Raw genomic sequence first — 25,599 nt, 5'->3', positions numbered from 1 at the left:
TTCTCCCAAAAATAGCCTCCGAAGAAGCAAGGTATCAAATTTGTTAAATTTGAAAAGTATGAAGCGCAGACCAAGACTCCGTCTTGTAAATCTGTTCAACAGAAGCCACATTTAAAAAAGGCCCAAGTGAAAACCACAGCTCTAGTAGAATGAGCTGTAATCCCTTCAGGAGGCTGCTGTCCAGCAGTCTCATAAGCTAAATGAATTATGCTTTTTAACCAAAAAGACAGAGAGGCTGCTGAAGTCTTTTGACCTCTCCTCTGTCCAGAATAGACAACAAACAAGGTGAACGTTTGATGAAAACTGTAGTAGCTTGTAAGTAAAACTTTAAAGCACAAACCACGTCCAATATTGTGTAATAGACGTTCCTTCTTTGAGGAAGGATTAGGATACAAGCATGGAACAACTATCTCTTGAGTGATGTACTTGTTAGATACCACCTTAGGAAAAAACCCAGGTTGGTACGCAGGACTACCTTATCCGTACGAAGGACCAGATAAGGAGAATCACATTGTAACACAGATAACTTGGAGACTCTACGAGTCGAGGAATTAGCTACCCAAAAGGAACTTTCCAAGATAAAGATTGATATCTATGGAACAAAAAAGGTTCAAACGGAACTTCTTGAAGAACCTTAAGAATCAGGTTTAAGCTCCATGGCGGAGCAACAGTTTTAAACACAGGCTTGGATCTAACCAAAGCCTGACCAAATGCCTGAACGTCTAGAATACCTGCCAGACGCTTGTGCAAAAAAATACAGAGTAAAAATCTGTCCCCTTTTAAGGAATTAGCTGACAACCCTTTTCTCAAAAACATCTTGGAGAAAAGATAATATCCTGGGAATCCAGACTTTACTCCATGAGTAACCCTTGGATTCATAACAATCAGATATTTACACCATATCTATGTTCAATTTTCCTAGAGACAGGCTTTCATGTCTGTATTAAGGTATCAATGACTGACTCGGAGAAGCCATGCTTTGATAACATCAAGCGTTCAGTCTCCAGGCAGTCCATCTCAGATTGATTCTATTAAGATGGTTGAAAGGACCCTGAGGTAGAGGGACCTGTCTCTGAAGCAGAGACCGTGATGGAAAAGATGACATGTCCACCAGATCTGCATACCAGGTCCTGCGTGGCTACGCAGGCGCTGTCAAAAACACCAAAGCCCTCTCCTGCTTGGTCTTGACCTCCGGAGGAAATCCCACTCCCCCGGAAGAAAAGTCTGACGACTTAGAAAATCCACCTCCCAGTTCTCAACACCTGGGATATGGATAGCTGATAGACAAGAGTGAGTCTCTGTCCAGTGAATTATTGTAAGACTTCTAACATCGCTAGGGAACTTCTGTTCCCCCTTGATGGCTGATGTAAGCCACAGTCGTGTATATTGTCCGACTGAGTATGATGTACCTCAGAGTTGCTAACTGAGGCCAAGTCTGAAGAGCATGGAATATCACTCCCAGTTCCAGAATATTTATTAGAAGGAGGGTCTCCTCCTAAGTCCACTATCCCTGAGCCTTCAGGGAGTTCCAGACTGCATCCCAACCTAAAAGGCTGGCATCTATTGTAACAATTGTCCCATCTGACCTGCGGAAGGTCATACCCTTGGACAGATGGACCCGACATAGTCACCAGAGAAGAGAATCTCTGGTCTCTTGGTCCAGGTTTAACAGGGGGACAAATCTGTGTAATCCCCGTTCCTCTGACTGAGCATGCATAGTTGCAGCGGTCTGAAATGTAGACGTGCAAACAGTACTATGTCCCTTGCCGCTACCATTAAGCCGATTTCATTCATGTACTGAGCCACCGAAGGGCGCGGATGGGATAAAAAAAAAAAAAAAAACACGGCAGAAATTTAGAAACTTTGACAACCTGGACTCCGTCAGGTAAATTTTCATTTCTACAGAATCTATCAGAGTCCCTAGGAGGGAAACCCTTGAGATTGGGGATAGAGAACTCTTTCCTTGTTCACTTTCCACCCATGTGATCTCAGAAATGCCAGTACTACGTCCGTATGAGACTGGGCAATTTGGATGTTTGACGCCTGTATCAGGATGTCGTCTAAATAAGGGGCCACTTCTATGCCCCGCGGTCTAAGGACCGCCAAAGCGACCCCAGAACCTCCATAAAGATTCTTGGGGCTGTAGATATCCCAAAGGAAAGAGCTACAAACTGGTAATGCCTGACTAGAAAGGCAAACCTGAAAAACGATGGTGATCTTTATGCATCACAATGTGAGGATAAGCATCCTTCAAATCCATTGTAGTCCTCTATTGACTCTCCTGGATCATAGTTAAGATGGTACGAATAGTTTCCATCTTAAATGACGGAATTCTGAGGAATTTGTTTAAGATCTTTAGATCCAAAATAGGTCTGAAGGTTCCCTCTCCTTGGGAACCACAAACAGATTTGAGTAAAAACTCTGTCCCTGTTCCTGTCTTGGAACTGGATGGATCTCGTACACAATGTAAGAATGCCTCCTTCTTTATCTGGTTTGCAGATAATTGTGAAAGGCGAAATCTCCCCTTTTTTTGGGGGGGAATCTTTGAAATCCAGAAGATATCTCTGGGATATAAATTCCAATGCCTAGGGATCCTGGGCATCTCTTGCCCACGCCTGGGCAAAGAATGAAAGTCTGCCCCCTATAGGATCCGTTACCGGATAGGGGTCCGTTCCTTCATGCTGCCTTAGAGGCAGCAGCAGGCTCCTTGGCCTGCTTATCTTTGTTCCAGGTCCGATTGTCTCCAGACCGCCTTGGACTGAGCAAAAATTCCCTCTTGTTTTGCCTTAGAGGAAGAGGATGCCACACCTGCCCTGAAGTTTTTAAAAGGTACGAAAATTAAATTTTTTTTTATTTTTTTTTTTGCCCTTGATTTAGACCTATCCTGAGGAAGGGCATGACCTTTTCCTCGAGTGATATAAGCAATAATCTCCTTCAAACCAGGCCCGAATAGGGTCTGCCCCTTGAAGGGAAGTTAAGTAGCTTATTTATTAAAGTCACGACAGCTGACCATGATATAAGCCATAGCGCTCTGCGCGCCAGTATAGTAAAAAACAGAATTCTTAGCCGTTAGTCTAGTCAAATGAACAAGGCATCAGAAAACAAAGGAATTGACTAGCATAAGCTTGTCAAATATATTCATCCAATGGAGTCGCTTAACTGTAAAGCCTCATCAAGAGACTCAACCCATAACGCCGCAGCAGCAGTGACAGAAGCAATGTATGCAAGGGGCTGCAGGATAAAACCCTGTTGAATAAACATTTTTTATCCATTGGATCTAAAAAGCACAACTGTCCTCGTCAGAGGTAGTGGTACGCTTAGCTAGAGTAGAAACTCTTCTCTCCACCTTAGGAACTGTCTGCCAGAAGTCCCGTGTGGTGGTAACTATTAGAAAACATTCTTCTAAAAAATAGGAGGGGAAGAGAACGGCACACCTGGTCTATCCCATTCCTTATTAAATTTTTATTTTTTATTTTTTTAGTAAACCTCTTTAGGTATTGGAAAAACATCAGTACACACCGGCACTGCATATTATTTATCCAGTCTACACAATTTCTCTGGCCCTGCGATTGTACACATTCATTCAGAGCAGCCAAAGCCTCCCTGAGCAACAAGTGGAGGTTCTCAAGCATAAATTTTAAATGTAGAAATATCAGAATCAGGTTACATCATCTTCCCTGAGTCAAAAAAAAAAAAAAAAAAAAAAAAAAATCACCCACAGACTAAGCATATTGTGAGGTAGTATCATACATGGTTCTTAAAGCGTCTGTATGCTCTGTATCTACCCCCAGAGCTAACTGCTTTCCTTTAATTTCAGGTAGTCTGACTAATACTGCTGCCAGAATATTATTCACCACCTTTGCCATGTCTTGTAAAATAAACGCTATGGGCGCCCTTGATGTACTTGGCGCCATTTGAGCGTGAGTCCCTGAAGCGGGAGTCGAAGGGTCTGACACGTGGGGAGAGTTAGTCGGCATAACTTTCCCCTCGACAGAATCCCCTGGTAAAGAAACGCTATGGGTGCCCTTGATGTACTTGGCGCCATTTGAGCGTGAGTCCCTAAAGCGGGAGTCAAAAGGTCTGACACGTGGGGAGAGTTAGTCGGCATAACTACCCCCACGACAGAATCCTCTGGTGATAATGTTTTTAAAGACAAAAAATGATCTTTATTGTTTAACATGAAATCAGTACATCTGGTACACATTCTAAGATGTGGTTCCACCATGGCTTTAAAACATAATGAACACAGAGCTTCCTCTATGTCAGACATGTTAGAACAGACTAATAATGAGACTAGTAAGCTTGGAAAACACTTTAAATCAAGTTAACAAGCAAATATATAAAACGTTACTGTGCCTTTAAGAGAAACAAATTTTGCCAAAATTTGAAATAACAGTGAAAAAAGGCAGTTAAACTAACAAAATTTTTACAGTGTATGTAACAAGTTAGCAGAGCATTGCACCCACTTGCAAATGGATGATTAACCCCTTAATACAAAAAACAGATTAACAAAACGAAAAATATGTTTTAAACAGTCATAACAGCTCCTACTTTTGAAGCCCTTTTGAGCCCTTCAGAGATGTCCTATAGCATGCAGGGGACTGCTGAGGGAAGCTGAATATCACTGTTTGTAATTTTAACTGCACCAACTGTAACTTTTATACTATAACAGTGGAAAGCTGTTTCTATGCAAAATTTAAGCCAGCCATGTGGAAAAAACTTAGGCCCCAATAAGTTTTATCACCAAACATATGTTAAAAAACGATTAAACATGCCAGCAAACGTTTTAAAACACATTTTTACAAGAGTATGTATCTCTATTAATAAGCCTGATACCAGTCGCTATCGCTGCATTTAAGGCTTTACTTACATTACTTCGGTATCAGCAGTATTTTCTTAGTCAATTCCATTCCTATAAAAATATTTTACTGCACATACCTTATCTGCAGGAAAACCTGCACGCCACTCCCCCTCTGAAGTACCTCACTCCTCAGAATGTGTGAGAACAGCAAATGGATCTTAGTTACGTCTGCTAAGATCATAGAAAAACGCAGGCAGATTCTTCTTCCAAATACTGCCTGAGATAAACAGCACACTCCGGTGCCATTTAAAAATAACAAACTTTTGATTGAAGAATAAACTAAGTAGAAAGCACCACAGACTCTCACAACCTCCTATCTATGTTGAGGCTTGCAAGAGAATGACTGAATATGGCAGTTAGGGGAGGAGCTATATAGCAGCTTTGCTGTGGGTGGACTCTTGCAGCTTCCTGTTGGGAAGGAGAATATATTCCATAAGTAATGGATGATCCGTGGACTGGATACACTTAACAAGAGAAAAGCCTGTGTCACCCTGGGAGGTTCCCAGTTGGTTTGTTTGGAAGTATGCATTGTGTGGGTGCTGGTTAGGATCCCAGGAAGGGGGAGACCTTGTCGTGGTCCTGGGCTTGATCCTTTGGCGCCAAATGTAACTGACTTCCCCCAGTTTTGCTTTTAAACATTGCTGTGAATCTGCTAGTGAGCGCTGGGTTTTTTGTGTTTTGTGTTAATGATTGTAATGCTCCCCTGCTGACCTGACACCCAGGTTGCTCGGGGGTTAACTGCCTAGGTTGCTGGGAACTTTGCAGCTGTCTGTCAGTGTTCAGGGCTGTGGAGTTAACAGTGGCTTAGGATGTGTACCCAGTCCAGTCTGTGAGTGCGGTCCATTCCTGTGTTTTATATATATATAAATATCCAGTGCCCCATACAGAATTTGGTAAGGAAACAAGTGTCTGTAGTGATGCCTTCCACTGGTGTTGGAGTTACAGCCTAAAACATACAACAATAAATACAATAATCAAAACAGAAAAAAAAATAATAATAATAAACAGTACGTAGTTATAACCACATAACAAGATACAATACCAGTCCATTACAATAGCTTCTTGGATCTTCATAAAAAGTTCTTTGTCTAAGGGTTAGTATCCTGACCAGAAAATGGAGGGAACCATCTCCCAGCAAGCTCAGCCAGGGGATTCCCTCTGAATCGGAGAAGAGTGGGTAAGTGGATCATGTTCCTGATCTAGAAAATCTTGGGCATCTCTAGGCGAGTCAAAAAATTTGAAACCCTGTGAAGTACGGAGCTTTAGATGGGCCAGGAACAAAAGAATAGCCTGGCGTTTCTCCTTATGTAGAGAGCTGCACAAAGGGGCAAAATCTTTTTGTTTCTTCGCAACTTCTGAGGAGTAGTCCTGAAAGAGATAAAGTCTCTTGTCGTCATATATTAGTGGTTCAGTTTTCCTGTAAGCTCATAGAAGTTAGACTTTAGATTGAAAATTGAGGTATTTTATCATCACCCCACGAGCGGTGGGGGGTGCCTTTTCTCATTGCTGTTGGTCTATCACCTCCAATTCTGTGTGCTCTATCCACCTTCAATGGCAAATATTCAGTAGGAACATTTAATAAGCTGGGGAGCGAGTGTTCAGCAAAGTACAGTAACTCTGAAGGTCGAACTGACTCAGGCAGTCCGACCAATCTGACATTGTTCCCGCGGGAACGATTCTCCAGGTAGTCAACTTTTTGGAGTAAATATTTATTCTGTTGCACCAAATCTTTAAGTTGGTTCGTTGAGGAGTGATGGCCGTCCTCCAGGTCAGATATTCGCTGTTCTGCACCCGCCAATCTGGAATTGAATTGTTTAACTTCAGTCGTATCCATAACCTTCTGCAAAGTGTCCAGTTTAGACAAAAGTAGTGCATTAAGTTGGTCTCCCGTCTGCGGCCCACTTTCCACCTGGGGAGGGGTCAGTTTAGTAGGTGAAGCTGTTTGGGTTGGATCTGGGGGTTGTTTTGCTTTTTTGTCCTGTTGGGCTTTGCTCCTATTAGACATCTTAGGGGTAGTTAAGTATTTGTCCATACAGCCCCGTAAGTTAGCCACCACACCAAAACCGGATAGCAATGCAGGGGTGCAAAGTAATTGATCCCTAGGGACCTTCATGCAGTAAATGGATGTGCGTGCCAAACGCACTTTAGTAGCGTAAGAGATTGGTATATGTGCCCAATATATTGTGATGCTATCGTGGCTATCACTTATTTCCTCTTTGTCTCTTTATTTCTCTGTTATTATGGCCCCCTTTCCTTGCAGTATGTTTGTACACACTCCGATTTTATCATATGCGACTATTGTCATAGTGGACCCCTTCAAGATATCCTGGTAAAGGAGAGTTTCATGGCAGGGGATGTTACCTTGAAAGTGAGAGCACTATGAGATATATGCGTAGCTCCCATGTGTGATGGCCCAGGAGGTGCTGAGTCTGCACCGAGAAAAAAGTAAGTGTGTCACAAGCAAGGGATTCAAGAGCAGCAACGCTCTTCACAGATACTTGCCAGGAGTGATTGTAGCCCACTGCTTATCCCTAATATGGTTCTCCCAGACTCCACTAAAGATAACTGAGGCCGCAAGAGATAGTGGGAGCCGCAAGAGCCGGCAAAATGGCGACCCGCACTTTCCTTGTTACCGGTCCGGTGGTGAGGTTGCAGATGTTGAGCCTCTCAAACTGCAGTATCGTCGGTATACGATACCTCCAGGCTACTTGATAGTGCCAAGGAAAAGTTTGGGAGCCAGTGTGATTGGTAAATTTGGTCTTTAACCTTGCTATGTTCACGGAGCTCTTGCTGAACTCTGCCCACCGGAAGTCTCTATAGTACATTTTTTTAATACTAATTGTTACAATGTTGCCATGGACTTTGACAACATTGGACATCAAATAGGATCAAAAATTCATCAATTGGATTTCCAGGGGAATGCAACACACAGTTGCTATTTAAGGTTTTTCACAATGAGTCAAATCATAAGCCCTGACGAAGCCGTAAAGGTGAAACGATCGTTGGCTCTATACCTACTATTCACCAAGTCCTGACTCTTGTTGTGGGAGGAGGAACCGTCTGGGGACGCACACACGTTGGACTCGAATGTGCATTATCGGCTTGTTTGCAACCCGCCTCTCCAATGTATACCGCGGATGATAGCCCGAAATACGTGTGCGGTAGAGCTATTTGGAAGCACTCCTGCCTCTTAGCTGCTGTGAATTGTGGCGGTTAATCCCGCTTTCGCAAGCAACTGTATGGGGAGAGCTCACACTGACATACAGAGCTAGCGGTGGTGAGGCGAGGTAAGTTGATAGCCTTATGGGGGTGTTCTGTAATGACACAGAAACCTCTAGCACATTGTCTTTTAGTGTGTTTGAGCCCCATGGTAGTACTACAGTTTGGCAACACACTGCATTGAACTTCCCTCAGGATATTCATGTACTTCAATCTGGTTGGATTAGAAATACAGCCCTGTCCTATTGAGGAGTTCACATTGCCGAAAATCATTTGGAATTGATTTCTTTTATTGGGATGAACTGTGGTAATTGTATTATCCCCCTTCACTTATGGACTTTTATGTTCTTTATTTAATTTTTTGTCAGGATTTAGGGCTATTAGTTTGTTCTTGTAATGTTACTTGATCTATTGATCCTTGACACAGTTAAAGGGATACTAACCCAACATTTTTTCTTTCACGATTCAGATAGAGCATGCATTTTTAAGCAACTTTCTAATTTACTCCTATTATCAATTTTTCTTTGTTATCATGTTATCTTGATTTGAAAAAGCAGTAATTAAAGGTTAGGAGCCAGCCCATTTTTAGTTCAGTACCTTGGTAGAGCTTCCTGATTGGTTTGCTACATTTAGCCACAAATCAGCAAGTGCTACCCAGGTGCTGAACAAAAAATGGTCCGGCTCTAAAGCTTACTGTACTGCTTCTTCAAATCAAGATAGCATAAGAACAAAGAAAAATTGATAATAGGAGTAAATTAGAAAGGTGCTTAAAATATCATGCTCTATCTAAATCATGAAAGAAAAAAATTGGGTTTAGTATCCCTTTAATAAACATATACATATTGTACAGCATTGATATTGATGATATTATTATCAGTGTGAGCCGCTGTATTTTTTCAAATTCGGTCTAAAGGTGTTTAATCACTATTTCTATTTTGTGGCAAGAGTGCTAATTGTAAGTACTTTTCTTTTTTATTTCTTATTTACCATATTTAATTCTACTTAAAGCACCAGTCTATATCTGACTTTTTGTCCTCACTAATTACCTGTGCCCTGTTTTTTTTATTTACCTGTCAAAACTATTTATCTAGGCTCATTTTGGAATATTTCATGCCACCATTTCACCGTTAAATGCAATCAAATAAAAAAAATATTAGGGACACACCTCTTGAAATTATGTTTCTTGTCTTCTTTGCTGTGGCTAATTTGTAACAACAGTGAGCTTGTGCTCTGACCTAACCAGTCACTTTGTAGATTGTTGCAGAGTCATGCAATTTCCTCACAATTAAAGGGACATTAAACTTACAAAATAATGTTATATAATTCTGCACATAGTGCAGAATTATATAACATCTTAGCGGCAGCTTTGTAAATCAAAAGCATTGCGAGATTTTTTTATTCCAAAATTGGACTTAACTGGTCTCCGTTTCAGGCTCTACTAAGCGGGTTTTGTTTTTCAAAAGTGCTTTGTGTGTACGCTGTCTAGTCACAGCGCGCCTGATCGCGCCATTAAACTGAATATAGCTCACTCTCGGTCTGGTAGCGAGCTACATTCTGTTCAATGGTGCGATCTGGCGCGCTGTGACTAGACAGCACACCCGTAAAGCACTTTTGAAAAACAAGACCCGCTTAGTAGAGCCTGGAGCGGAGACCAGGTAAGTCCAATTTTGGAATAAAAAATCTTGCAATGCGTTATTTATAAAGATGCTGCTAAGATAATGTTATATGTGCAGAATTGTATAACATTATTTTGTAAATTTACTACTGTCCCTTTAAGTATCATGCGAATAATGTATATTGCAATGTTGTTTAATTTTTCTTATTTTATCAGAGTATACATTCTGAGTTTTCCTTTTATTGCTATCTCTTTAATTGGTAAATAAAAAGTTAATTCTATAAATGCTAGGAAAGCACAAATAAACAAAAAGGAATGACTCCAGATAATGCTTTTATGGTATAAATAGCAGAATTAGTTCAAATGTATTAGATACACAAAGTTAATCTTTGTTCACGACGACTGGCAAACTTGCTACTACACAGTATTTCCCATCAGACCTGTATTTGAGGAGAAGAGTACAGCTAGTTATTGTCTTATGCTGTACAATGCATAGAGGAATATAGGACACGTCATTTTAATAGGATACAGCCTGGGGATCAGTAGCAATCTTGGGCTTGGAATATATCATTCAGGGGATTTTAATGCTGTTAGTTCTATAATAAAGCAATAGTTATGTGCAATATTTGTATGGGCTCTTGCATATTGATTTTAAGGGCACAGCTTCAGTTTGCTCTTTTGTCCCATGATGGAATAACTCTGTCATTGGTCATTAAGTGGTTGAAACATCCAATCATTGCAGTTGTTACAGAAGATTTGTATTTATTTATTGTTTTTAATATACAGATTTATCTACCACTGAATTCCACATGTTGTGCTCTTTTCTTTCAGGGATTCCTGAAGAATGAGAAAGACAATGCTCTGTTGTCAGCCATTGAGGAATCCAGGAAAAGGGTTAGTACATTGCTGCTTATGCTGTGTCACTAATGTGCATCATCTGCTGCCTTTTCCATTACCCTTGTTTCATGCATATTGCTTATATGATTGTGTTTTGTAACCGTACATAAACATATTTGCTGCCCCTATGAATCTGTTTACTTTCTGCAGCTACATCTGTAGTTAAATTAAAGGGGACCTGAAAGTCAAAACCTTTCATAATTCAGAAAATGCATGCAATATACTTCTATTATCAAATTTGCCCTGTTCCTTTGGTATAGTTTGTTGAATAGCATACCTGGGTAGGTTCAGAAGCAGTTATACACTACTGGGAGCTAGCTGGTGATTAAACACATAATTAAATGTAAACAATAGTGCAATAAAAAAGCTTTAACACATTACAGTGTATGTATGTGTATATGTATGTGCATATATATATATATATTTACAATTTGATGTCATGCTGTTTGTATGTGGCAGTAATGTAGACTGCACCTGCCCTGGTTTATGTGACATTCTGTTTTGCAGACATTTGCCATGGCTGAGGAGTATCACAGGGAGTCTATGCTTGTTGAGTGGGAGCAGGTAAAGCAGAAAATCCTACACACGCTTCTTGCCACTGGAGAAGATGCACTGGACTTCACTCAAGAGACTGAGGTATACAGCACATGTTTATGTTTAGTGTTTGTAGAGAGGGAAAATAAGGGATATAGATTAGATATATATATATATATATATATATATATATATATATATATATATATATATACATATATATATATATATATATATACATATATATACACACACACACACGTATACCCCGCTCATACAGCGGGTTAGGGACCAGAGCCCCGCTGTAAAGTGAAAACCGCCTTAAAGTGAAACAAGGCAGTTTTAGCTTTCTTTTCACTTGCCAGTGTGTTTAAAAACTTAAAAAAAATGTTTAAACTAACATATATTAGAGGTGCAATATTGCTATGTTTAGTTTAACACTAGCATAGCACTCAATAAATACTGTACCTGTAAAATAGTGACAATTACTGCAGTAAAATTTGCCAGACTATAAAACTGAGACACAGATTGCACTGTAATGCTGTAAACAAAGTGAACTGCACATAACAAAATGGTGCCAGTCACTTTTCTCGCAATCTCACGAAGATTACAGTACTGTTTCAAATTTTTGGAGGTTAAACTTCATCTCCACAAAGCGCTGTATTAGCGAAACGCTGTAAAGTGAAGCGCTGTAAAGTGAGGTATATCTGTATGTGTGTATATATATGTATATATATATATATATGTGTGTGTCTTAGAAGTGAGGCAGAATATTAAGGAAACACTTGTGCTTTTTTACATAAGGAACAGACATTAATATGATTTTCCAAAATGTTAGGTGTCAAGTCCTGGTTAAATTATATGCAAGAAAAATAGAAATTGCTTTGTACGATTAATAGAAATGTAAAAAAAAATGGGAATAGAAAATGCACCCAAAGCTAAAGTGATGGTAAATCCAAGCGTTTAACAAACGCTAGGATTTACCATCACTAAAAATCAAGGGGAGTTTAAGTAATGAGATCTAAAAAAATATGGTGCTAAACTCACTCTTTCTGTGCAGTTCCACAGAGCTAAACGCATCGGCTCTGGCCTCCCAGGGTACATCCGTCTTCTACCAATGAGGTGCTGCTTGCACCTCTGAACCAATAGCCGTGCGTGCTTTCAGAAACCTGTCAGTTGACACGCACGGCTATTGGTTCATAGGTGTAAATGTCACCTCATTGAAGGAGACTGATGTTCCGTGGGCTGCCAGAGCTGCTGAGTTTAGCGCTGTGGAACAGCACAGAAAGGGTGAGTTTAGCACCCTATATTTTAGATCTTATCACTTAAACTCCACTTGATTTTTAGTGATGGTAAATCCTAGCGTTTGCTTGGATTTAACATCACTTTAATATGCAAGTTCAGTGGAGAGAAGATGTATCTCTAGGTTAAAAGTGTACATTTGTTTGCATGTTTAAATATGTGTTTAGGATCTGTCTAATGCACTTTGTGTAATATTGATATGTTATTCCCACTAAATTTCAGACCAGTTATGTCAGTGAGTCTGGGGCACCTGGACGTAGCTCTCTAGATAATGTGGAAATGGCGTATGCGCGACAGGTGAGTAATAGTGGTACGATGATGTACATAAACAGTTAATTATTGAATGGTACAGTGAATTGGTATTGGCATTCTTGTGGTTAAAGCTTACTTGTTGAAGATAATATAATCAGTCGCTTGTTCTGTGTATTTTTTGAAGGTTGGCAGATTTTCATTGTACTTTTTTATATTGTAGATTTATATGTACAACGAGAAGATTGTGAGTGGTCAACTACAGCCCAACCTCGTGGATCTCTGTGCAACAGTTGCTGAGAAATTGGATGACAAGGTATTGTTTAATAGATCACTGCTTCCCTATTAATACAGACTTTGTAATTTGTATTGCTTATAACATTAGCTATGGTTTGAAGAGACATACCAGTCAATAGTGTGTGTCTCGTTTTAAAATACTTTATGTTAAAGGTCTTTGTTAGTAAGTTTATTTTTAATGCTGAGATAGCGAATCTCCATCCTGAAGTGGGAGTACAGTCCTTGCCTTGCATAAGCTTGCCTGTCATCCAAGCTAGTGCACAAGAGCAAATTGTTTTGTTTACCCCTATGATCAAGTAATCTGCTTTATAGAATATAGTGACACTTTACAAATAAATGATAATATTGATCTTGGTTTTCAGAGTCTTGCAAATGCTGTAGGTTCCATATTGTTTTATACTTTGGGTCTCTTACTTAGGGGCCTATTGGTCATGCAGCATTAGATGTGAACATTGTATTAGAGCACAGAACACATCTAGAACATTGGAGAGTTTTTGACATGTTGCTGTTGGGATATGCAACCTTCAGAGATTGTGTAGTTACTTGAATTTACTTGTCCTTCACTGCCCTTTACTTTGGGTATAATATTTATAATATGAACCGTACATGGGAGTTACCAGTGGTTTTAGATCTGGTGAATCTCTGAACATGGATTTAAATAGTAAAAATAAAGTGATCACAAAAACGCTGTGTAAAATAGAACTGAAAATAATGTAAAAAAAACAACACATTGAATATAAATAATGTAAATAAGAAAAAAGGTGAAACTATTACCGTGTAGTAACATCTTTTGAATATAGCAGAAAAGTCTCTGTACTTTACAGAAAGGAACAACTTGATTTAAAATCTACCTCAAGATCACAGTAGAGCTGCAATATAGCTTGATACTTTGTGTGAGGGATAAAGTATACAACTATACAAGAACTAAGAACTTGTAAAGAACTATACACGAACTAAGCCTTGATATTGTTGCAGAGTGATTGGTCTTTAAAGGGTCTTGTGTTGTATACTGGCACGCCCCTCTTGTGATGTCACTACGTATGCAACGTCCATTTCACTGGCACAGCAGCTTGTCTACAATAATAAAAAGTAGCTGGTTTTGTGCTTTGAAACCACAGCCTATTACAATGGGTTGAGCTTCAGGTAATATCAGATCTCATTATGTTATCACTTTCATGTACACAGACTTGCTTCCTTATCTTATATTTGTCTGGAACACCAAAGCTCAATACATAGAGAGAACAATGGAAAATTATCATTTTATTACTTAACTATCATGCCCCCCACTGAGGGTGTAATCTCTTCTGCTGGCTGTGTTTACTTAGGCTTGTCAATAGCATATACGCCAGTATAGAAACTTTCAGTATAGGTTGGGAAACCACAAGCTAAATCAGCTATTTCAAATGCTGAAATATGAGTAAAGGAGCTACTTGCAACCAATTTAATACACTCTAGCAGGTAAAAAGGATCATTGGGAATAATTTAAAGGGGAGAAAGTTTTTGGGTGAACTGTCCCTTTAAGTGCGGAGTCCTTATATATTGGACTCAACACTTTGAGCTGTGTTATAGCTCCTACAAATGTGGGTAAACGTCTAATAGGATTGGATTTAACATTCATCATACACAGTATCACACTATGTTGTAGCTTTTGTGATTTTGTTTAATTGAATCTTCAATCAAGCTGCTCCTTGTTTCTGAAAAATCCAATTGGTGTTTTTACACAGTGATAGTATCACATTTTTCATAGATTTAAATAGTGTTGTATCGTAAGTTTCAGTCTTGTTTATATAGAATATTTTGGAAAACATTCAGGTACAACTTTCTACCTGGATATGATGAGCATTTTTATCTTTCAGAATGTGTCTGACTTGTGGGTGATGGTGAAGCAGATGAGTGACGTGATGCTGGTTCCAGCTACGGATGTTCTTAAAAGCCGGTGCAGTGTCCAGATGCAGATGGCCTTTGTGGGGCAAGCACTAAATTTCCTGGAGCAGAGGTAAGATATTTTATTATTATTATTATTCTTTATTTATAAAGCGCCAACAGATTCCGCAGCGCGCTGTCCATGGGTACAAAAATAAAAGTACAGTACAAAAGACACCAGACAAAGTTTAACAAACAAATACAGGGGGAATTGAGGGCCCTGTTCCCGTGGGAACTTGCACTCTAGATGGGTAGGAGGGTGAGAAACAGGAGGTGGGGACTGCAAAAGTGAGAATGATGTTAGTGTGAAGTTAGATGGGGGCAACAATTAGCCAAGTGGAATTCATTTGTTACTGATTTGGAGCTAGGCTTCCATGAACAGAAAGGTCTTTAGGGAGCGTTTAAAGGAGGAAAGGTTAGGGGAGAGTCTGACAGCTCTAGGAAGTGCATTCCAGATGGTTGGTGCCGCACGAGAGAAGTCCTGTAGCCTAGCATGGGAGGAGGTGATGGTAAAAGATGCAAGGAGCAGGTCATTGTTGGATCTTAGGGGGCGGGCTGGAGTATATTTGTTGATGAGTGAGGACAGGTAGGGGGGGGGGGCTGCGTTGGTAAGGGCTTTGTAGGTCAGGATGAAAATTTTGAATTTAATTCTACTGTGGATGGGTAGCCAGTGAAGGGACTCGCAGAGAGGTGCAGCAGATACAGAGCGTCGGTAGAGGTGGATTAGCCTAGCAGAGGCTTTTAGGATGGATTGAAGAGGGGAGAGGCGGGAGAGAGGGAGGCCAGTTAGTAGGTTATTACAGTAGTCAATTCGGGAGATTACCATGGAGTGAATTAGCTGTTTAGTAGTTTCAGCAGTCAGAAACTGACAAATTTTGGAGATATTGCGTAGGTGGTTGCGACAGGAGGAAGAGAGCAATTGGATGTGGAGTATGAAGGACAGATTGGAGTCAAGTGTAACTCCTAGGCAGTGGACTTGGGGTGATGAGGAGATAGTGGTGTCACCAACAGTGATTGAAAAGTTAGGAACCGGGGTAGAATTAGAGGGGAGGGGATTAGAAGGAGTTCAGTCTTGGACATATTGATTTTTAGGTGGTGAGAGGCCATCCAAGAAATAATTCCAGATAAGCAGACACTGATGTGAGAAAGGATAAAAGGAGAGAGTGAAGGGGTGGATAGGTAGATCTGAGTATCATCAGCATAGAGGTGTAGACAACTGATTTCCACAGCACCAAAAATAATAGGAAAATTGTTAAACAAACAAAAGTTGTCTACATATTACAGAGAGGGGTGTGCAGTGGCCCTCTACCACGAGCATCAGGTGTGTGCTGTCTGTCACTTGGGAACTGATCAGCATAGAGGTGGTAGTTGAAGCCATAGCTACTGATAAGTTTACCTAGTGAGGAAGTATAAATAGAGAAGAGTAGAGGACCCAGAACAGAGCCTTGAGGTACTCCAACAGACAGAGGCAATGGAGAGGAGGAGTTGCTAGCAAACGAGACAGAAAAGGACCTATTAGAGAGATAAGAGTGGATCCAGGAAAGGGCAGTGTCAGAGAGCCCAAGGGAGCTGAGAGTCCGTAGGAGAAGGGGATGGTCAACGGTGTCAAAGGCAGCAGACAATCAAGTAAGATAAGTATTTAGTGGCCATTTTTTTTAGCAGAAAGATCATTGATAACCTTGGTGAGGGCAGTCTCAGTTGAGTGTTGGGAACGGAAGCCAGATTGCAAGGGGTCGAGCAGTGAGTTGGAGGACAAGAAGTGGGTTAAGTGATTGAAGACTAGTTTTTCCAGGACTTTTGAAGCTAGCGGAAGCAGTGATATGGGGCGGTAGTTTGCAGGAGAATTGGGGTCGAAGGAGGATTTTTTGAGGATGGGGGTGACCTTTGCATGTTTGAAGGAAGATGAGAATGAACCGGTAGTTATGGATAGGTTGAATATGTGAGTAAGAGCTGCAGTGAGGGTAGAAGACAGAGATGGTATTAGATGTGAAGGGATAGGGTCAAGTGGGCAGGTAGTGAGGTGTGAGGAAGATAATGGGGAACTCACTTTATTCTCAGTGGTAGGGTGGAAGGTGCTGAGCATGGCGCAGGGGGTTGCCGGGGGCGGAGATGGAAGGTTGCAGTCTTGTGTTGGGATATTACTTTGGATGGTAATTGTTTTGTTAAAAAAGTAGTCTGCCTGGTCTTTAGCACTAAAGGCAGATGAAGGGGGTGGTGCAGGTGGATAAAGGAGAGAGAGTTGAAAATGGAGAAGAGATGTTTAGGGTTTGAGGCGTGAGTAGATAGAAGAGAAGTAGGTTTGCCTGGCTAAGTGAAGGGCAGAGGAGTAAGAATAAAGAGTGAACTTATAGTGGAGGAAATCTGATTCAGAGCGGGATTTCCTCCAGGCACGTTCAGCAGCACGGGAGCATTTTTGCAGGTAGCGTGTTTGCTTAGAGTGCCAGGGTTGGAGCTGACGACGTGGGGTTTTGCGTATTTGGGGAGGAGCGAAAGTGTCCAGTGCAGAGGAGAGAGTATTGTTATAGTGGGTTGTAGCAAGACCAGGGCAGGATATTGTGGAAGTGTGGGGGAGGTGTTTTTGAATAAGGTTGGAGAGTTGTAGAGGATCCACAGTGTACAGATTTCTGCAGGGGCTAGGGGGAGAAGTAGGTTTAGCCTGTATGTTAAGCTTAAAGGTGGGCAGTTGGTGGTCTGAGATGGGAAATGGGCAACAGGTGGCGTCAGAGAGAGCACAGAGGTAGGAGAATACTAGATCAATAGAGTGTCCGTCGCCGTGAGTAGGGAATAGGGTGGATTGTGAGAGACCAAAGGAGTTTGTGAGTGAGAGAAGCTTAGAGGCAACAGGGGCAGATGGGTTATCAATGGGGATGTTGAAGTCCCCCAGGATTAAAGCCGGTGTATTTGTAGAGAGAAAGTGACAAAGCCAGGCAGCAAAGTTATCAAGGAATTGGGAAGTTGGTCCAGGGGGGCGATAGATAACTGCCACCCTGAGGGAGAGGGGGGAGAATAGTCGGATGCAGTGAACTTCAAAGGAGGAAAAGGAGAGAGATGGATGAGGCTGCAGGTGCTGAAAGGAGCAGGAGAGGGGAGAGTAAGATTCCAACACCGCCACCATGTCTCTCACCTGGCCTAGGTGTGTGGCTAAAGGGGAGACCACCGTGCGTGAGAGCAGCAATGAAAGCAGTGTCAGAAGATGATAACCAGGTTTCATTAATTGCTAGAATATTGAAGGTGTTAGAAACAAACAGGTCATGAACAGTTGTAAGTTGGTTACAGATAGAGCGAGCATTCCAAAGAGCACAAGAAAAGAGAGGGGATAAGCACTGTGGGTTAATAGAGATGAGATTGTTAGGATTGCGTGACCTAGAGTTTTTGCAGTGGGGGACTGAGTGAGAGTGTAAAAGTGTGGTGATTGCTGCAGGGCCAGGGTTAGGAGAGATGTCACCAGCAGCAAGCAGTAGTAGGAGTGTGAGTGACAGTAGGTGAGAGGGGGCTTGTAGGAACAGGTATGATTAGACACAGGAGAGTTAGATGGGGAAGTATTTCTAAGGAGACAAAGTAGTTCATGAGAGGGGAGCATAGGGGATGAGAGAAGTGAGGGTGAGATAAGGATAGTGTGGGGTTTATTGTTGCTACAGGGAAGTGCAGTGATTTTTAGGAAAAGGACTGACAGAAATAGCAGAAAAGACATGGAAAGCATTGTGCAGGTGTATAGTTAGTAGGTTTTACCTGTTAGTGGGACTGCAGTTTCCAACTGCAGTTCTTAACTCGGCCACTTGAAGCACAGGGCACAAAGAGCCACGTGTTCATCTATTTGTAGCAGTCAGATTATAAATTGTAATGATTTGATTCAAGGCAGCTGTGCACAGGCAGACTAGTTAGGAGACTGGAGTTACACACACTTGCAAATTAGATGGGGGGGGGGGGGAGACAAATGGCTGGGAAGCACACAGATATTGTACAAATGAACTGATGGCAAACCTAACAAAAAAATAAATAAATCATAAATCCAGACAGCAGGAGAGATGCATACCAGTGTATTATAAGCAAATTAAAGGGACACAGAGGGGCAACCAGGCAGATAAAGGAAGCAGGAGAGATGCATACCAGTGTATTATAAGCAAATTAAAGGGACACAGAGGGGCAACCAGGCAGATAAAGGAAGCAGGAGAGATGCATACCAGTGTATTATAAGCAAATTAAAGGGACACGGAGGGGCAACCAGGCAGATTAAGGAAGGAGGAGAGATGCATACTAGTGTATTATAAGCAAATTAAAGGGACAGGGAGGGGCAACCGGGCAGATAAAGGAAGCAGGAGAGATGCCTACCAGTGTATTATAAGCAAATTAAAGGGACACGGAGGGGCAACCAGGCAGATAAAGGAAGCAGGAGAGATGCATACCAGTGTATTATAAGCAAATTAAAGGGACACGGAGGGGCAACCAGGCAGATAAAGGAAGCAGGAGAGATGCATACCAGTGTATTATAAGCAAATTAAAGGGACACGGAGGGGCAACCAGGCAGATAAAGAAAGCAGGAGAGATGCATACCAGTGTATTATAGGCAAATTAAAGGGACACAGAGGGGCAACCAGGCAGATAAAGGAAGCAGGAGAGATGCATACCAGTGTATTATAAGCAAATTAAAGGGACACAGAGGGGCAACCAGGCAGATAAAGAAAGCAGGAGAGATGCATACCAGTGTATTATAGGCAAATTAAAGGGACACGGAGGGGCAACCAGGCAGATAAAGGAAGCAGGAGAGATGCATACCAGTGTATTATAAGCAAATTAAAGGGACACGGAGGGGCAACCAGGCAGATAAAGAAAGCAGGAGAGATGCATACCAGTGTATTATAAGCAAATTAAAGGGACACGGAGGGGCAACCAGGCAGATAAAGGAAGCAGGAGAGATGCATACCAGTGTATTATAAGCAAATTAAAGGGACACGGAGGGGCAACCAGGCAGATAAAGGAAGCAGGAGAGATGCATACCAGTGTATTATAAGCAAATTAAAGGGACACAGAGGGGCAACCAGGCAGATAAAGAAAGCAGGAGAGATGCGTACCTGTAGAGAGATGAGATGGAGGGTTAGAACAGTGCTTCATGTTGTTAGTAGAGTATTCTAGGTGGTAGTGTTATGGATATGGTTTATTAGTGGTTATCCTGAAGGTTGCACACATCCTTGCTCTGCTGCAACAATATGAATAGGGATAAAGTCCGTTTTCTTTTTAGATTGTATAAGGTGTGAGACAAATAATCAGAATTACACGCTGGTTTACTACTGTGCTTTTAATAATACACAGTTTGTTTTATTGATGGCTCAGTCGCTTTCCTAGGAGGTTAGTATTGCAGATTAATAGGCAGGGAAACTCCATAGCTTAAATGTTTTTAGGCACTTGGCCTTGCATTAAGAGATTGCGGGCACAGACTTAAGGTTCAATAAATGTTATCAGTTAGAGATTATTTCTGCCAGAGTGACAGAATGATGAGCTTGTGTGGTGAGTATGTCATAGAAACAGATAAGGAGATTTTAGTTTGGTGCACTCACTCCATATTTATGTTACATATTATTTTAAGCTCAAATATAAATGTTAACAATAATTACAATTTTAAAAAGGCAGTATAATTATTTAAAAAATGGTCAGAAAAAATAATAAATAAAAGTACGTAGTAAAATCCTAATCTGCCAAAATGATGCTGATTGGCTCAGCGTTGGTTTTTGCATGGGATGAACAGTTTAGCGTTTAACACGCTAGAGCATGTATTATTATTTTTTACTATAATGGCCCTTTAATGTATAGCTTTCCTTTGATGCAGAATTGAATTTTCACAAGAATTTAACAGCAATATAAGTGCAAGTAGTAGACTAGCTCTCATGATGTGTACAAGCCTCTGCTCTGTCAGTGAAGTTGCAGTGAGCTTATTTCTTTCTTGCACAGATCTAAGCTTTATATTAATGTGATCCCTTAGCAGAAACAAACTAAACAAGAGCAGTTACTGCTTTAAGCACCATGGCACTTTAATGAGCAGAAACAAAATGGTCTTCGCATTTTCCTCCTCTAGAGGAGTCTGTTAAAACCGTTAAACTTACATAACAATCTGCAGAGGCTGCATTGTTTTAGTAGATATTTTTAAATATATAGTTCCTGTGGTGATTAAATCTTGCCTTTTCTGTGTGAGATGTCTCGATCAGCCAATAAGCTTTAGGACACAGTTCTTCTCAGTCATATACATTTAAACATCTTTTAGTTAACTTTTTTTTTTTTTTTTTTAACTGCTGCTTTTTCATATACACAATAGAAAAGTTTTTTGTACCACGTCCCCTTTTTAACAAATAACACGCTTGAACACTCAGCATAGTTTTTTCCTTGTAAAGACCTTGATTCTTGGAAAAAACACACAATATTTGTGTATGTGGCAGTACATTGTATGTTTATAAAAATGGTGAAGGCTCAACACGGCCATCTTCTGTCTTTTCTCAGTTGTAGCCTTTAGTATTTGTTCCTATTCTGGCACCTGGACCTCCCTCTCATCCCATCCCCATTTCTTATATCGCTTTGTCTTTAGTATCTTGTTGAGCTATTGCTAGTAGCACAAGCAGTCACTTTAATATACATTATCCAGAGTCCACTATCTGTTCTTGGTTAGCACTGCACTACGATAGCTAGGAATGGTATCATATTCGTTCAACTGGTCCTTTTCAGCAGGGATTATCTGCACAATCTTTTTACTGCTCCTGTCAGCTGTAATCTGACCATTACAGCTTGTGCTCTCCCAACACTGTAGTGTGGGCAATGTTCCTTTTTTGCTCACATCACTTCAGTTCTCAGATCTTTTTATTCCATAGTTTCCACACACACCCTCTTTTTTTTTCCCTTTCTTGTTTTACTTGCGGTGTGCTTTTTTTTTTTATCAATACATGGGAAATCATTGCACTTTGATGACTTGCTGGTAACAGTGTTCTCCACAGAAAAGTTTGCCAGTCGGGTGGCATTCTGAAGTAGCCAGGTGAGGGCAGCGTAATACTTTTCATTATTAGTAACAATTTCTGTTACAGGTAAAAAAAAAAACTTTATCCACATTATATTTGCATCTTTAAAATGGGACAGTTGGGAGAGGACATGGAAATAGTGTAAACAACAAAATCTTATGTCATTTAGGCAATGTTTAAATGTTATATTACATCTTATACGTGCAACTAAAGGTAGTTTTATAAAAAAAAAAAAGTAATACTTTTGTAATTTACAGGCAGGGAAAATAGTAATTTTTTTATCATTTTATTTTAAAAAAATTAATTAAAAAATTTGGATTTTAGAATGTTTGGATTTGGGAATATGTAACTGTATTAATATAATATGTTACTTAAGATATTTGAAGCACAGATTAATTGCATAATTTAATGTAAATTGATTTAAATATAATTTGTGCAATAAACATTTAAAAAAAATTATTAAAGTGGTGCACTCCTTGGCAGAACCTGATATAAAGAAACTAGCTTTTATACATGTATGAGACTACAATTTCATCCCTCTAGCCAAAATGTCTTGTCCTGTTGGTTTCAAGCAGATCTGTAGCACCCTTTCTGTTGGTCTATTTTGCGTCGGCTTATGTAGTGCGTAAACACAATACCCCTTACAAGAACATGAAACATGGCATCTTGAAACACTTTAAGTAGAATTCCTTATTTTTGGTGTTTCCCAATTCTTCCAGTTACAAGAATTACACGCTGATGAGAGTGTTTGCAAACCTGCAGCAGGCTCAACTAGGTGGAGTTCCAGGTACCTACAACCTTGTAAGAAGCTTTCTGAATATCAGGCTTCCAGCACCTATACCAGGACTGCAGGTTTGTACAAAGCAAACTTTATTGTATGTTGATATGAAACCACCAGACTATATTGTTTGTACACACGTTTTGTGCATAGAACACTGTATGGTTTAAAAATAAAAAAAAATCTTGTTCTTCTACTTGACATCTACTTTAGTTTTTTTTTTTTGTTTTGTTTTTTTTTAATCTGATTTCAGGATGGAGAAATTGAAGGATGCCCAGTGTGGGCTCTGATTTACTATTGCATGCGGTGCGGGGATTTGATGGCAGCACAACAGGTTGTCAACAGGGCACAACACCAGCTGGGAGAGTTTAAGAACTGGTTCCAGGAATATGTGCACAGTGGAGATCGTAGGTACGAATAAAAATAAAGTTAATACAATTAAATCCATCTAAATTACAGTTTTTGTTACCATACTTAGTTGTTTTAGGTTTACAAAAAAATAGAATTAAATGAATGTTTTTACTTCAGGAAGATCATGTCAGACTCGCATAATAAAAGAAGCCTATTAGATAACAAAAGTGTAAGGTGGAGCAGTTGATGTAGTGTGTCTAGATTTCAGCAAATCATTTGAAACTGTCCCACACAAACTAATTTATAAAACTGTATTTCCTTGGTCTATTTGTGAAGCAAGCAGAATTCTGGCTTAAGGATAGATGTCGAAGTGTCTTACTAAGTGGAGTGCATTCAGCAGTGTGGGCAGTTAGTAGTGGTGTTCATCTGGGGTCAGTTCTGGGGCCTGTCTTGTTAAACCTATTTATCAGCAAAGGGCTACAGGGGAAGGTACAGTATGTCTTTAGATCAGTGATGGCGAACCTTGGCACTCCCGATGTTTCAGAACTACATCTCCCATAGTGCTTGACTGGACTTCAGAGTGCTTAAGTATCATGGGAAATGTAGTTCTGAAACATCTGAGTGCCAAGGTTCGCCATCACTGCTTTAGATGATAAAAACATTTGTAATAGAGTTGGTTTCACAGTGGGAGAAGCAAATGAGAAGCGATATAAAAAATTGGAGGAATTAGACAAATTACTGTAAAGTTTAACATCCGAGTGCAAAATTATGCATTTAGGAAAGAAAAATCTAAAGGTTAATTACACTGCTGTTACAAAGAGGAACATGACTTGGTTATTATGGAATTCAGTAAACTATGTAGTGTTGCAGCAAGTAAAGCCAGTAGAATACGATTATAGCAGGGCTACCAAAATGGTACATTGTCTGAAAAATAAAACTTACTAAACTCAATTACCTAAATATGTATAGCTTATATGAGAAAATGGTAAGAGTTGATATAAAAGAAACATTCAGGTATATTAAGGGGCTTAAAGGTATACTGAGCCCTTTTTTCTTTCATGATTCAGATAGAGCATGCAATCTAAGTAACTTTCTAATTTACTCCTATTATCAATTTTTCTTCGTTCTATTGGTATCTTTTTTTGAAAAAGCAGGAATGTAAGCTTACGAGCCGGCCCATCTTTGGTTCAAAGTTGCTTAAAATTGCATGCTCTGTCTGAATCATGAAAGAAAAAAATTGGGTTCAATTTCCCTTTAATAAAGTATGTATTTTTCACAAAAAGAGCAATTCTAGAACAAGGGGTCATGATCTCAAGTTGAAGGGTAGTAGGTTCAGGAATAATTTGCAGAAACACTTCACTTCTTCAGAAACTTCCATTGTCAGTGATAAGGACAAACACTTAGCCTGGGATGAGCATAAGGATATCCTATGAACTAAATAAGCTTACATTATTATGGAATTTTGGGTTCATTTGTTGGACCTGTGGTTCTTGTCTGCTATCAAAATCTGTTTCTAAATGATGAGGGCATTTACTTTAGAGCTCTGCCTATTCCCAGATCTGGTCCAACACAGAACAGATTGACTACACTACAAAAACACTAATGGTTGACTAATTTGCATTATATTAAGCCTAGTGTATTTGTTTTATGTTGATTTCATTAAGATTTAAGTACAAATGTCTGAAGATTTTTTTCCATAGAGATCCTTTTTGAAAACATTTCACTTGTCAAAGATGGAACAAGAGTCTTTCTCTAGATAATTCAAGCAATGAAGTACATGACTCAAGTTGTGGGTCACAGACTAAAATCCCACAAAAAGCAGTTAATATTTTTTTTTTTATATTTATGCATGTATGAGCTCATAAATAAATGTCCTAAACCTATATAAAGGTTCACAGCTCATGTAGCTTAAGTGTATGGTCTATGTAAGGAAAAGTCTTTGGGGTCGATTTATCAAGCTGGGGCGCACATACGTGCCCCTGTCCTCCTCAGCTCCCCCCTGGCGTGCTGAATTCTGCTGCTGGAATTCAGCATTGCACACGAGTGCTATTTTGCTCTTGCGTGCAATCCCGCACCATGGCCGCGCACAGCCAATCACGCGCGGGCAGGAGCTGTCAATCTCCCCGGTCGGACAAGACCTGGGAGATTAAAATTTGTCACCTAAGAGGTAGCGAAAGGTTAGGGAAGCAGCGATCCAATGACCGCTACTTGTTAAATACGGACTGCAGGTTCTCTTGGGACCAGCATTGCTATCAGGAAATGTGGGTTTGTACACAACTTTTTACTAGAGACATATAGATCACCAGCTGATCTTTTAATTCTTTTTAGAAGTAACAAAAAAAAAAAGTTCTTGTTTAAGGGACATTAGTCATTTTCTATATGTGTATTATACAATTATTGGCAATTAAAACTACACAAAATCTGCCTAAAAAATAGGCATATAAGCATTAAAAACTGTTCTTTCATTATTAAAATTTAAAGATTTCTTAAAGCAGTGTTTCTCAACGCGGTCCTCAAGTATCCCCAACAGGCCAGGTTTTTATTATAGCTGAACCAGTGCACAGGTGACATAATCAGC

General features: G+C 40.1%; 1 protein-coding gene across 1 annotated transcript in view; it reads left to right on the top strand.

Annotated features, from left to right (window-relative positions):
• Positions 1-25,599, top strand: part of NUP93 (nucleoporin 93) — a 106,798-nt gene that overhangs the window by 22,002 nt on the left and 59,197 nt on the right. The window contains exons 4-10 of the mRNA XM_053700271.1: positions 10,527-10,589; positions 11,100-11,228; positions 12,651-12,725; positions 12,901-12,993; positions 14,831-14,970; positions 22,612-22,744; positions 22,924-23,081. Coding sequence (XP_053556246.1) covers positions 10,527-10,589; positions 11,100-11,228; positions 12,651-12,725; positions 12,901-12,993; positions 14,831-14,970; positions 22,612-22,744; positions 22,924-23,081 — 791 coding nt within the window. The remainder of the gene's footprint in view (positions 1-10,526; positions 10,590-11,099; positions 11,229-12,650; positions 12,726-12,900; positions 12,994-14,830; positions 14,971-22,611; positions 22,745-22,923; positions 23,082-25,599) is intronic.

Source organism: Bombina bombina, chromosome 1, assembly GCF_027579735.1.
Source record: "Bombina bombina isolate aBomBom1 chromosome 1, aBomBom1.pri, whole genome shotgun sequence".
In the NCBI taxonomy this organism is placed as follows: Eukaryota; Metazoa; Chordata; class Amphibia; order Anura; family Bombinatoridae; genus Bombina; species Bombina bombina.
The sequence above is the reverse complement of the archived record's forward strand: the minus strand, read 5'-3'. Positions and strand labels throughout refer to the sequence as shown.